This window comes from Microtus pennsylvanicus, chromosome 9 (genome assembly GCF_037038515.1).
Source record: "Microtus pennsylvanicus isolate mMicPen1 chromosome 9, mMicPen1.hap1, whole genome shotgun sequence".
Classification (NCBI taxonomy): domain Eukaryota; kingdom Metazoa; phylum Chordata; class Mammalia; order Rodentia; family Cricetidae; genus Microtus; species Microtus pennsylvanicus.
Window position 1 is genome coordinate 52,471,924 of NC_134587.1, and position 13,987 is coordinate 52,485,910.

Sequence of the window (13,987 nt, forward strand, 5' to 3'; positions counted from 1 at the left end):
CCAGGGCCCTGAAACTGAGCTAGGGAGAGAGCCCGACTGTCAGGAGACTGAAAGCGACGCAAATCAGCCAGAGCCACAGGGCTCCCAGCAGTTCTCCCTTTTCCTGAGGCACCAGCTGTAGCGCCAGCAGCGGAGTGGTGAAGGATTAGGACTGTGGACCGGAGCGCCGGGCGAGGGGAGAAGAGTGTGGCCTTCACTTCCAGAGAATGTTCTCCTCTACCCTCTGGGTCCAGATTTGAGTTTCAACCTTGACTCCCTCCTCAGCTCCAGTAGCCAGGTTTCCTTTGAGCCTGGCTCCCGGGGCCTCGCACCCTGTCCAAGGATCCCCGGCATTGGTCCCGTGCGTCTCTAAGGACTCTCCCCAAAGTTGGGGGAGAAGAGGCACTGGCCGACCCCGCTAGGTCCCAGCTCTCGGTCCCAACTCCACAGCCGCGCGCGCCTACCGTCTCCGTGTCGCCGCGGTCGATGGCGGAGCTGATGGCCGGAGCCTCGCTCTTGGCTCTGCGGTCCATCTCGTCGATAACCCCGTGCACCTCGGGGCCCGACAGACTGTGGAACAGCATCGCGGCGGGACCGGGGACGCGGCTGCCCCGAGGAAGGGCTTGCCCCCCGCCTCAGCTGCCTGGCGCTCCCGGCGTTAACCGGCCCGGTGCATCTCCACCGCGGCCCCGGCCCCGCCCGAGCTCGGCTGTGCCCCCAGGCCAGGCTCCGGGCCCCGGGGCCCCGCGGGCCAGCACGCCTCTCGCAGAGGCGTGGGGGCAGCTACATCGTGGGGTGCCTGAGCTTCGGCGCCGAAGCCAGGGTCACAAGGTCAGAGGGTGAGGTGGGGGCGGGAGACCAGGGCAGAGGTCGGCGCCCGCAGCGGGCGCTTTTACGCCGCGGGCATCGCTCACTAGGCTCCGGCGCCCAGGGCGCAAATCAGGGGCGCAAACTCTGCCTCGGGAAGCGGCGGCTGCAGTTGGGGTTCACCCAGGAGCAGTCAGGTGCTCGGGACGGCCAAGATGCCTGGACGTCTCCTTCCCCTCGGGGTGTGTTCCCAACCAAAGGCGAATTGGAGTAGGGGTCTCTGCGAAGCCTGCGAGCTGAGCCGAGCCACCCAGAGAATTGAAGAAGAGGAGGAGGAGAAGGAGGAGGAGGAGGCGGCAGAGGAGGAGGTGGAGGAGGAGAAAAAAGAGGAGGAGCAGAGTGGGAGGAGGAGCCGCGGGCCCTCTCCAAGCGCGCGCCGGGCTCAGCCTGGGTTCTGTAGTCCGCGCCAGCGCAAGCCTCCGCGCCTTTTCTACAGCCGCGCCTGACATCACGTCCTGCCGCCGTGCCATTGGTCGCGCGGAGCCCCAGGCCTTGGCAGCGCGTGCTCCGGGAAGGCGGGAGACCCAGAGGGAGGGGTGAGGCTAGAGGCGGAGAGGAACGGAGAGGAGGTGGTGGGAGCTGGTGGGCGAGGCTGGAGGAGGAGGCGGGAGGGGGAGGAGGAAGGGAGGGAGAAGGGAGAGCGCAGGGTTTGGAGTTTCTAAGCTGCTAACAGTTTCCTGTGTTTTTTCTGGAAGGAAAATTAAACCTTTCCTGTCGTCTCTATCATAAGAAAGTGCAGCCAAAAAATGCTTGAGGAGGTCTCCATTCTCCCCTTTTGCCTCTGGAACCAGGGGTGGAGGACCAGGGAAGTGTACAAGCCTAGAATACAGTTTCAAGAGCCTTAGACTGCTTCCCGCCCAGCTCCGCTTTGGGCTCTGCTCTCCAGACTATGTGGGGGCAGCGGCGCAGGCCTCCTGAGAACCAGGCTTAGGAAACGCTCGTGCACTGACTCCCATGAGCAGAAGGCCAGCCAGCACATCCTTGCTCCAAGTGAGCTAGGGACTGTTCCGTCAGGTCAGGCTTGTAGCTTCTGGATTTCCCTTTGTCTCTCCAGTCTAGAAGAGTAGGTGTAAAGTAGGTCTTTAGAGAGTCAGAAAGCGAAGCAAGGAGTTCATAGTTATCCCATGTGTGTGCAATGTGATCTCAAGAAAGTGACTGTTTGACTTTCTCAATGGGAAACAAGAACGTCCCCTCCTTTGGGGTGTTTGGGTGTCATGAAAGAAAGAAAAGTTCCGTGGAAAGTGCCTGGAACATAGTAGGCACTCAGCAAATTCCTTAATTGTTCCCTTTTTCCTCTCCAACTCAAAACTTTCTCACTCTGGAATACACTTGGCAAAGACCACAGGTCCATTCTCTTTCTATGGTGCATTCCATTCCACTAGCACAGTCCACCACCACCACCACACACACACACACACACACACACACACACACACACCCCTACCTTATGGTATCTGGGCCCACCCAGACTCCTGGTTGCCCAAGGACCAACAATAACGAAGCCTACCCAGCAAATCCCAGCTGCCAGCCTGAACTGAATCTCTTGGCTGAATGTAAAGCAATGGCCAGGTGTCTGGTGAACAGGGATTCAGGAAGTAAAAAGTGATTTTGAGTGGGGGGAAAAAAAGGAGAAGGCAAGTCAGTTACAGAGACTCTTCTGGATCCATTTGGCAAGCTGCTTTCATACTCTGTGATGGGGGTGGGGGGTCATAGAAATGTAATCTGAAATGTCTGCATGCCTGGTACAACCAAAGGGAAGCCAGGACCTCTGCAGTTTATCTCACAGGGCACACAGTTGGGGCAGCATGAAGACACACTTTCCACAAACTGTGCAAAGCTTTTGCACATGAATATGAGTTACACTTGTGGTGCCCAAGTTTGTGTCCATGTTCATCTCTTTTGGCAATAAAGCCAGCACGAATTTTATTTTTGTTGGCAAAACCACAGGCAGCACTAGTGCACAGGGGATGTCTACAGGTGCACACCACACCCAAGAAGTCATCCGAACACCCAGCACTAACAATCTTCTCTGAGTTCCTACCAGGCATATTTGCAAAAATTAGTCAAGTTCTCCTTTAGTGTGTACACACTGCACACATAATGATGTCCTAACTTGAGGCAAAGACCATCAGCGTAAAGACAGGAATGTCCATTTCACACATTCAAATTCAGTGCCTGCATAAATTCTGACCCACAGTCACCTCTAGGAATATACAAGCATGTTATACTGGGGTACCTGGTACACTACTTTTTAAAAGCAGAAAATGAAATTTGAATCTGAGATTCACAAGGATTCATTAGGATGTCCCTCAAAGGGGTAGAAAACTTTTAAAAAACAAGCTTAGAGTGTATGTCCTTGGTGCTGGCTGGGCTCAAGGGGCTGAGCTTCGCACCTTGGAAACTTGGAAGGGTGTGTGCTCTGTGACTATCTTTATAGAGCTACCCAGGAAACAGGGATCTATACCCATAAACAGAGTCACACCATTCGTTACCCATCTCTCTGACCAGCAATTCCCAACAGTCCTTGGCCTGAACTCTCCGGCCGGCCGTTGGGATCGCCACCCTGGGCGCTTCTCTATTTATCCCACCGCGTCCTAAGGGGACGCGAAAACTTCAGTTAGAGGCTCAAGCACATCTCCCGCAGCGGGTCGGCATCTGGGCACCCCGGCCCTGAGTTCAGAGGCCGCTAACTTTGCTAATCACTGGGGGACATCGCGCAACTGCTTTGCCCTGTTCTCGGAGACTGAGCAAGGCGAGGAACAGGCTGTAAACACAGATCCTGACACGTGAGTGACATTTACACAGTGCTAGGAGACGCAGCCTAGGGAGAGGCAGGAGGTGGGGTGGAGGAATCAGGCAAGGACAGGTAACTGGGCTTTTCACAGAGGCACGGAAGAGCGGCCCCTCGACCCCCTCCCTCGGTCAGGGGTAAAGCATCCTCAGCTTCCGGTACTCTAGGTACTCCCGTTTTGTGGAAGGTGACAGGTGAACCGGATTCAGGTCTGGCCACTGTCGCCGCTGCCTACCTCCCCACCATCTGCTTCCCCGCAGACTAGCAGACCCGGCGCATAATGAGGTAGCAGCCTCCAGCCGGCCACCGTGACTAACTCAGAACAAAAGCTCTCCTTCCACGCCTTCTCCAACAAAAGGGCCACCAGCCCCGGCGCTCCCCAAAGACTGCCGGGCTGCCGGCTGCCGGCTGCAGAGAAGCCGCGCGCAAACTTCCCGGGGCTCCCGGGGCTGACGGCGCCGCCAAGCCCGGGCCGCGGAGGGAGGAAGCGCCCAGCGCTGGGAGAAAGTGAGGCCAGGCCGGAGGAGGGGAGATGGGGAGAAGAGGAGGAGGGCGCTGGTCGCAGCGGAACCAGGGTGATTGATCTGCTAGCTGTTCCCGGAGCTCCGTCCCGTTATTAGAGACGGCCAAAGCAGGGCCACGCAAATACCCTCCGAATCGCCAACTAATTGACGCTGCAGGCAACTATTTCATTGTGCGCGCTGGTTTTATGTCTTCATAGCCGGTGATTGACAAGGTGTAATTAGTCATCTCACTCGGTGATAAACATGGGCACCCTCCTCCCGCGGCATCAGGCCGAGTGTACCAGCAGAGGAAGCGATAGTTGACGCTGATATACCATTAAATCAAAATGAAGACGTTCAGAAGTGTGTGTTTGCTGTGACGCTCTCGTGGTTTATTTCTCAAATACGGCACCAACAGATTTACTTGATTTGCAAGTTAACTACAACATTAACTGGTTTTATTTATTTTGCCTCTTCCTTCCTCTTCCTAGGCAGGGATGTTACTCTTGGAGTATGTGAAGACAGTTTGCTTTTTGACAAGCGAGCAAGCAGGCGCCCAGATTTCTGCAGCCTTTGGAGTCTCCCCGGAGGGAAAGGCAGATAGAGCAAACCTCGGACTAGGGAGCAATCCCGGAAGGGCTCCGAGCAGGGGAACCGCCCCTCTTGGCCCCAGACTCTCCAGCCTGGGGCTAAGGGCTTGGGTAGTACCGAAGGATTGCTCAAACTCTGAGGATGGAGCTGGGATTTAGGGCTTCAGAAACCTCTCGAATGACAACTGTGGGGGAGAAAGAGGCTTTGCCAACATTTCTTCCCGGCCTCACAGCGGAAAGGACTGTTCTCTTAAAGCTGTTTGCGGCAGTCATAGGGCCAGTGGCCCATCGCTGTTGAGCACATTCCCTGTGTAAAGCCTAACTTCTCCAGGCTGTCTTGTATCATTCAGCAAATTATACTCCTTACTGAAATGGGTCTTGCTCAGGAAAAATAGTTCTCTTTCTCTGTCTGTCTGTTACTGATACTGATGCTGGTTACTCATTTCAGAAATCTGGACGCTTACATTTTAAGAGGGAGGAGACCTGATCTGTTTTGAGAGCATCAACTAAACAAATCCACCAACATCTGAAAATCAGTCTCCAGGCTAAGCCCTGCAAACCCCTAGGAGACCCCATTGGGGAAGGCTTCCTGCACTTTCCCTTCTTTCTAACCTCTGCTTCTTGCTTATAGAGTAGAGAAGTGAAATGATGATTTCCCCCACCAGGCAAAGGAATGTGGAGAGCAGGCAGCACCAGGAAATGGCGGGGTGAGGGTCACAGGGATGGTAGAAAAGCCCTGTACCTCAATGTCCTCTATTCCCAGGCTTGTGGGGGGGCGCTTGTTCTGGGAAGGGGGGAGTCTGCTTTATGCTGATGGGCAAGGTTGTTTGCAGCCGCAAATCTGCTCAGGCATGGCTCTTTTCTCTATGAAATCGGCTCATCGCTTTGGTCATACCACACTAGAGATCTGCTGATCACCAGTATTGACAATATAAGTCAATGAGACCCTCATTATTTCCAAGAGGAGCCCCATGTCTGTGACATTAGAACAGAGAAGTAGCTTGGCCCATGATAAGCAGATAGGAGCCCAGTTCTTCCTCCTCTTCTCCCTGTAACAACCTGAACAATTCTGAAGTTGCCTCCCTGGGCATCAGCTAAGAAGGTTGGGGCACTAACCAGGGCGCTCTCTCTCTCTCTCTCTCTCTCTCTCTCTCTCTCTCTCTCTCTCTCTCTCTCTCTCTCTCTCTGTTGAGTCCTATTAAATTCCCTGAACTTAAAATGAAACACGAAGTGTGAATTTCAGGTTTGAACCTGATGCATTAGGAAACATGAAGGTTGGCAGCTCTGTCCCCCCTCCCGCCTTTCAGTAGCAGGTATTAATATTGTATTAAATGTTATGAGAAAGTAAGGACTGCAGAGAGGAATGTGCTCAGGTGCAATTTTGTCAAGGTTTTTATCTATGATTATGGTTCCAGATGTAGAAACTCCCGGAGGAGGAAAATGAGGGGCTGCTGGCATGTGACATGTGTTTTAAGGTGTTTGGCAGTGTTTCTCAAAGTGGTGACAAAATGTTCAATTTTATTGCAGGGAATTGGTAAGAGAAATAGGAATTCTAGGTCAGACATTGTTCACCTTCAGCAAAAACAATTTACCATTATTGATTAGGGTGTGGAAAGTTTTATCTGGGCCTTCCTCAAATCACACTGCCAACAATATAAATCTGTCAGATCAAACTATTCTTAAAGAATAATTGCAACAAAATACACAATAGCTAATTGCATTCCCACCCTCTCCAGCCAATTTCCACAAAAAGGTATACCCTGCCCTGAAATAAAAAGGAAAGTGAATATTGCAACAAGAGGTTTTCCTTATATTTCATGAGCTACAACTATAGTTTGCATCTAGTGGTCAGTTCTTTTTAATCTAGTCCAGAATAACAACCAGTTCTAGAAAGGACATTTTACTACCCCCTGCTCTGCAAATCTACACACACACACACACACACACACACACACACACACACACAGAGAGAGAGAGAGAGAGAGAGAGAGAGAGAGAGAGAGAGAGAGCTTTAAATGTTCTCACACAAGCAACCAAAGTTGCTTAAATGAGAAATCAGGAGTACTCTGCTGGAGAAAGCAGGCAGTGTGGTGGCCATGGGGAAGGAAGTAGAAAAAGCACCAGGTGGCTGGCAACCCTTCCACTTCCACACACTTGATACTGGAAATATTTCCCACCAGCCTTTCTTTATTCAGAAGCATCTCTTCCTCCCTCTCAGAATGCAAGGCACCCTAAACTCCATTTTGAACACAAGTTTCTCTATAAATCTTTTATAAGCTTCACACACAGCAGCATTAATAGATTCTAGTGTCCGCCATGGCTCACTAGCCTGAAGGTGGGGTTGCTAAATATTTCCATAGAACAGAAAGAGGGTTTTGCTTTAAGATTCTGGGCCTGGTTTCTCCCTGGATTCCCCCAACAAAGTCCAAGACACTGTACCCACAAACTGGCACCTCTGCTACTGTCACCCCACCAATAGCACAGCAATTCAACCCACCCTTTCTGTCTTCCTAGCTGGGGAACACTGCTTTGGGTTCTTCAGCTTCGACATGGTTTTCCCATCACAGATCACACTAGGCTTCAACCCAAATTACACCTTCCTTATGAATCCAGACACTTTCTCTTTTTAGTGTGGATCCAGGCATTTTTCCAACTGGAAAAGTGAATTTGGGAGAGAAAATGGCTAACATGACTATCATCTTATCCAGAGCTCTTAGCAAGACCCTTTCCCATCCCCAGCTCAACTTCCCCAAGTCTGATTAGCTGTCCAGAAAAGTTGCCATTGTCTCTTTAGGTGAGAAATGAGTCATTTCCCACAGATGCTTCAGCTGAAGCCCAGCCCCTAGGCACCTCCCCCAGCATTTTTATTCTTCCATTAATTAAAACAACTAATGTCCCATTTTTTATCTTTGCGTGAATGGAAATCATTAGAGCCCTTGCAGGTATATGGGAAATTCTGTTTGCTTAAGTATTCACACTTTGATTTCCTATAGACTCATTTTTTCGAGCATAAAGAGATTCAAACAAAACAAAAACAAAATCTTTGACACCTTGCTATGAAATATCAAAACTAGTTTGCAATGAGATCACAAGGATCTCTGGTTGGAAGAAATGTTCAGAGAGCCCTATACTAGCACCAAAGCTGGCCCTTCAAAAAAAAGGGGTCCTAGACAGTTAAGGCAGACATTCATAGGTTGGCAGACTCGGTTCTTTAATTCGTGCTTGTTTGGAGTTAGATGAGCTCATCCAAATTGACTTTCAAACCACTGTGTCACCCTCAAAAGTGAATAAGAAAAAAAGACAGGGGACAATTGGGTCTGCTTGAAACTTCCCCATCAGTTGACCAGTTCAGCATACAGCTCCATTTCTGGGAGCAGCCATAATTAGAGCGATCTATTTTGCATTAACTTCTCTTTGCAAGCAGTACATTATCCACTCTTCCCATGCTTATTAAACAGTGCCACCTGCACCAGACCCAGCGAAGCTCTCCCATCAGTCAGGCCTCGGCTAAGGGTCCCAGATCATATATTACCATTAACTAAAGCCCGCTTGAACCGTTGATGGTGAGTAAAGGCAGCAGTTTCTAGGACCTGTTTATAAAAATCTTTCCAGCAAAAAAATGAATTCCTCAAATTGTCATCTTTTATAAACCTGTTTCATTTTCTCTATATAGTAATTCAAGCAGCAATTAGCAAGTTGTTTAATTAATGAACTATCCTCTGCATGTCACCAAGGTGCCTCCAGCACAAATGTTCATAGGTACTAGCCAACGAAGTCAATATTTTGTCACTCAAAGCCTCTGAAGCTGACCACCTTGATAGCCCTAATGGCATAAAATAGGATTCGAGGCATCCAAGACAAGGCTAAGAAGCAAAGAACAATTTTCAGGAAAACAAGCATGGATCCAGAGGCAGAAGACAGCAAGACAGACGCAGAGAAGAGAGAGAAGGGAGGAATCTGCATAGACGTCAGTGGCTAAGAAAGGCACAGGAAGTTTCTAGCAAATATAGGACCGTTTCTGACATTCAAATCCAAAACTGATGATTTACATGGCTTTAAGAGCCTCAAACCTCATTGTGGCTCCTTCTTTTAAAAAGCTTCCTGCTTTGTTCCAAATACTGCTTATCGTTGGTATTGTCAACAGCTCTGCGGCTGGGAGAGATTAATTAAGTGATAGGTCAGACACAATGAGGTGAAAGGGCATGTCCACCCAATCAGGGCTGATTCGTCCATTTCAGGGTGGAGCAACTTATTTTTTGGAGACACACACACACACACACACACACACACACACACACACACACGAGAGATAGATAGATAGATAGATAGATAGATAGATAGATAGATAGATAGATAGGGACCAATTTTAGTTCCATCTCAAGGGGAATTTGTCCACAGGGATGTCTGAGCTCTTCTGGTGAGGAGTATATAGCTGGAAAAGAATATTTTGCAGACAGAAAAAAAAAATCTAAAACTCTCCACTCTGTCTTTTTGAGGTATGAAACGAATCCCAACCATCAATCCTGTTTGCTGTTGAAGTTTTCCAGGCTGGGTGAGAGCATATTTTTGTAAATATGATTATCTTACAAAATAGCTAATTGGATGGTTATAAATAAGCTTGCTATATAACAATAAAAATTTAAAAGTTAATTTTCACTCCCTTCTCCTCTCCCTAAATGTTTGATGCAAGGCAACTCCTTCTCTCAAGCCCACTTTTAATTTCTAGAGAGCAAAATGAGAGAAAAACAGGGAAAAGAAAGAGACTAGGAGAGGCAGGAGAGGGAATAAAGGAGGGAAAAGGGGAGGGTCTGAGTGTTATGGATGATATTTTTCCAAACCAACTAGAGCTTATCTTTAAACCTTCATCCTCCACCCCTCCACACCTTTCTAAATAAATCTATAGATTAATGAGAAATTTGTTAATGGGGGAAATTCATGTGGTTAGTTAGCTTGGTTCCTAAGCAGAAGGGGTGGAGGACTTTAGATCCTACCCCCCAAAATGGTTCCCTCCCCATTTCTTCTTTGGTGCATCAGTGTGGGTCAAAACTGGTTGCAAAATTGTGTGTGTGTGTGTGTGTGTGTGTGCAACAGAGAGATGGATTGACAGACAGACTGATGTAAACTCTGAGCCTGTGAACAAGGCTGGGTCACATTAAAGTAAATTGCTCTGGGCAGACTCCAAATAAGAGATTTGGAATATTTTTACTTCATTCTTGAACATGTCTGCTAATAAAATTTCCATTTTTTAAGTTTTTTCTCTTCTTTTCTTTTTTTTTCGAGATGAGTGTTAAGCAACCATAGGGATGTTATTCAATTGACTAGCCATTTCCCTTTGCCAAAGAAACTGAATGCTAGTTTCTTAGTTATCCAATTATTTAAATCATCTGGGATCTATCTATAGTTCTAAAACTGAGCAGAAATACTTAACAGCCTGATCAATAGCCATTGACCGTCAACATACCTCGCACCCTAACATGCACAGCTTGATCATGTATATTTGATCATTGAAAAATTCAAAGCATCTTTAGCAGTAAGTATATCAAGCTTCCCATAAAACAGTTTGTCTCTTTCGATGGTCTTAAAAAAGTGTGAGCTGCTCTCTCTCTCTGCATCCATCTATTCATCCATTTACACACACACACACACACACACACACACACACACACAGAGAGAGAGAGAGACAGAGAGAGAGAGACAGAGAGAGAGACACACAGAGAGAGACACACAGAGAGAGAGACAGAGACAGAGAGAGAGACAGAGAGCTCTTTCTGGAGAATTTATTGCTCATATATTTGATGAAGAACATGGTGATTAACTACAAGGCTGTACATCTGGGCAGCACTTCATATCCATTGCAATAATAAAACACCTTTTTTTTTTTTTACACATTTTAGCAGAAGAAAGGCTTAGTCCTGCCCACAGATTCAGAGGACCCCAGAGTCTCTGTGTGCGAAACCTCCTTGTTATAAATCCTGCCTTCCTCTTAAGTGATGGCACACACAATTGCACCAAAGGGCACTAAGTTTACTGTGCAAAAGCATTGCAAGAAAAGCTGGTTCCTTCTCCAACCATGCAACGATTTGAAATATATACAGCTGGTTTTTCCACCCCCAATCTGCTTGGCAGCAAACTAGGGCAAGGGTCCAAGTGAAGGGCCACAGGATCCTCAGGGCCGGTTTCCTGAGCATGTGCCACCGTGATCTATTCAGGGTTCAGAAAACTGTTTCCAAGTTTCTCCATAAGGGAACCCACAGATCCATTCAAATTACTTTGGGGATGTGACCCAAAGAATACATCTGGCAAAACTGTTTCGAGTTCCCAGTACAAATTCTTAGAACCTCAACACCAGAGACCACCACAACCCCCAACCTGGAAAAAAAATTACCTGCAAAACCTCCCATCTCCAGAGTCCCCTGCTCTGTATTGCAAACTGTGATCAGCACAAATTATTCGGGGACCCTTCTTTCTAAAAGCAGCAGCATCTGGGCCGAGGCTCCCGTCTTTAAAGGAGGGAGGGGGGACTTCATATGATAATACGTGTAATATGATATGGAATGACAGAATGCATGACAGTTGCCCATAATACAGAGAAGTCAGTCAAAGGACAGAGGGGACATTTGGATAATTACCATCCATTGGCTAGTCAATCACTCGAACACAGAGAAACTGCACAAAACCCACAATGGAGTTGGGAAACAAAAGAGACCCGAGCCAGACTCAGGATTAACCGGTCTAAAGCGATCTAAATGCTTTTGTGTCTGAAGAACTGAGGCTCCCGGGTTGTCCCCCCACCTCATCCCAGGGAACTAATTGCTGGGATCAGAGATAAGGCTCTCTCCTTCCTTTCCGAGTTCTCTTTGTAGACTGCTCACCACGCAATGAAAAACAAATGATTTCTGTGTGTTCATTAAACTACTTTAAAGTTAAGGGGTGCAGGAGGGAAGCTAGGTGTAGCCCACTGTCCTAAGGTTGAAAGGCTTCCCCCTTGGAAGGTGCTAGAACAGGCTCCCTTGGTCTTAATTCTTTGTTTGAGGGTAAAGTCTTTCCTTCTTGCCCCTTTGGAAGAGAATGCTCCTGCACCTGACTGAGGCTGGGCAGCTGTCTTCATTCTGGCAGAGATGGACGGCTGGTACCCGGCTTTGAGTGAAAAGTCTCTCTGCGTTGCCCCCACACCAGAAAAACACCAGGTCCCCTGTCCAGAGTTAAAGACCAGAACTGCATATCTAATTAAGTGGGGGCAAAGGGGTAACAGAAAAGAGCGTATAGTCTTCAACATGGGAGGGTGCTGCCGACGGAGTGGTCAGAGAGAAATACTTTTTAAATTGAGGAGTGAGAAAGAAGGAACAAGCCTTTTTAAACCGGGAAGGAGAGAAAATAGGCTTTTGGGGAAAGAAATAGAGACCCACTTCTTGCTTAGGGAAAGGAAATGAAAAGGGGGTGATTCCTCTAGAGACATCAGGAAATGGTGACTTCAGAGACCAAGAGATGGTAGAGAGAGAGGAAGAGAATTCCTTAAAAGACGTGGACACTAGGGCTCCGTACCGAAAGCCAGACACTTCACTCCCAGGACTGGTAACTATAACCCAGTTCTTTCCAGGGTCTCAATCCACAATTCATCTCGTGTCCCTGGAAGGCCCTCGCAGGTTTCCGGCTGGTGGCAGCCGAAGATTCTATGCCGACCTGAGGGTGCCCGCGGTGACCCAGCCCAGCGCCTTGCAAGGAGCCCTCCCGGACCCTGCGCCTCTTACCTTGGTGAGCCCTCGGCAGCGGGTGTGGCAGACTCTGCGGGCAGCCCCGGGCCAGGGCCGGGGCGCGGGGGGCGGAGGTGCAGGACTGGGGGGCAGCAGCAGGGTGAGCACTGGCGGGACTGGCACGGTGCCCAGAGGAGGGGACCGGGAGGAGGGCAGCCCCGGGGCCTGGCGATGCCCGCAGGAGACCGGAGAGGGGCGCCGAGGAGCGAGCCGGGGGACCAGGGGCTCCCTCCTGGGGCCGGCGGGGCGCTCCAGCCTGAGGGGCCAGCCCGGGAGTCCGGGCGGCACAGCAATCGGAAAGGCTGTTGGCTTGCCTGGGCTGACAAATCAATCAGGGCCCGCGGAGCCCCGTGAGCTGCCACTCTGGCTGCGGCGCGCCGTCCCCGCGAGCCCCGCGCTGCCAGCTGACGGCCGCCTTGAGTGGGCTCGGATGGACCGCGGTCATTAGGCTGCGGGTTCTGGCGGGGCCTGCGGGGCCGGCGGGAGCGCCCGGAGGAGGCGACCGCGCCGCAGCGTCCTGGCCTGGGCGCGCCCCGCCCGCTGCCGTCCCGTGCCCGCTGGGCTCCTCGCTCCCCGCCCCCCCGCCCCCCCTCCCCGTCACCGGCTTTGCTGGCCCTGCTCCCCGTTTGGCTCGACCCGCCTCCCTCCGTCTCCATCCATCCCCGGCGGCGTCTGTAGATCTCTTGTCTAGTCTCCTGTCCTCCCTGGAACCCTCCCTGTGTCCCCAGTTCTTCCAAGGTAGGACTGCCTCTCTTACCCCTTGCCTCTTGCTCATTCTCACCATTTTCTCCCTCCCTCACATTTCTACGCCCCCCCCCCCCCAACTCGTTACCACTTTCTCCCTCTGTTCTGAAAGATTGGCTGTTCTTTCCTGTCCCTGTTTGGAACAGAGGTCCCCAGAATCCAACTCATTTTCCTGTCCTGGGACCCCAAACAAGTCACTCCAACCCCTCCGTTCAGTTTCATTATCTTTAATACAAGCAAATAAACTGGGGGGGGGGGTGTTGTGAAGCAGAGTATGGAAGCAGGATATTCCAGTGTCTCTGGATCCCCTCCTGAACCTCATACATTAGCAAATTCAGCAGCCACCGTGGCAGCTGCTTGGCGACCAGGGTACCCTGAGACCAATTTAGCAGGGAGCGTCAAGGGTTTTCTTCTGGGGTCTCCAAAACCCCTCCTGAATAGTAACTATGGTTTCTTAACCCCTGCTCCAGAATTTGATTGGGCACACCCCAGAGCTGCCTCTGATATCCCAGGCTGTGTCGCCTGCTGGTTCTTTCTTACCAGGCCCTCTGATTGGCTTTTAAGTACCAAGAGTTGCTTCCTAAATGTGTTCATCTTCAGAGTACTGATGTGAGTTCGAGATGACTTACTTGGGCAGGACACACCTTCCCAAGCTTGTTCCTCATCCAGGAAATAGAAACAATTACCACTTTTCTTTTTGGTGTTATGAGTTAGATTATTCGTGGTTTGTTTAATGTGCTAGTCTCTGGAAGGTTTCCATCC

The 13,987-nt window shown here is 50.0% G+C and overlaps 1 protein-coding gene across 2 annotated transcripts in view; it reads right to left on the reverse strand.

Annotated features, from left to right (window-relative positions):
• Lhx2 (LIM homeobox 2) overlaps window positions 1–12,607 on the reverse strand; it is a 28,124-nt gene extending 15,517 nt beyond the window's left edge. Inside the window, exon 1 of one of the 2 annotated variants that reach the window (XM_075986066.1) lies at window positions 12,479–12,607. Coding sequence is in view for 1 of the 2 variants with exons in the window: in XM_075986065.1 (XP_075842180.1) it covers window positions 444–563 (120 nt within the window). In the remaining variant the exon portion in view is untranslated. Of the gene's footprint in view, window positions 1–443; window positions 1,222–12,478 lie in introns of those variants that run through there. The other variant, XM_075986065.1, reaches the window with a different exon arrangement.
• Between the last annotated feature and the right edge of the window lie 1,380 nt (window positions 12,608–13,987).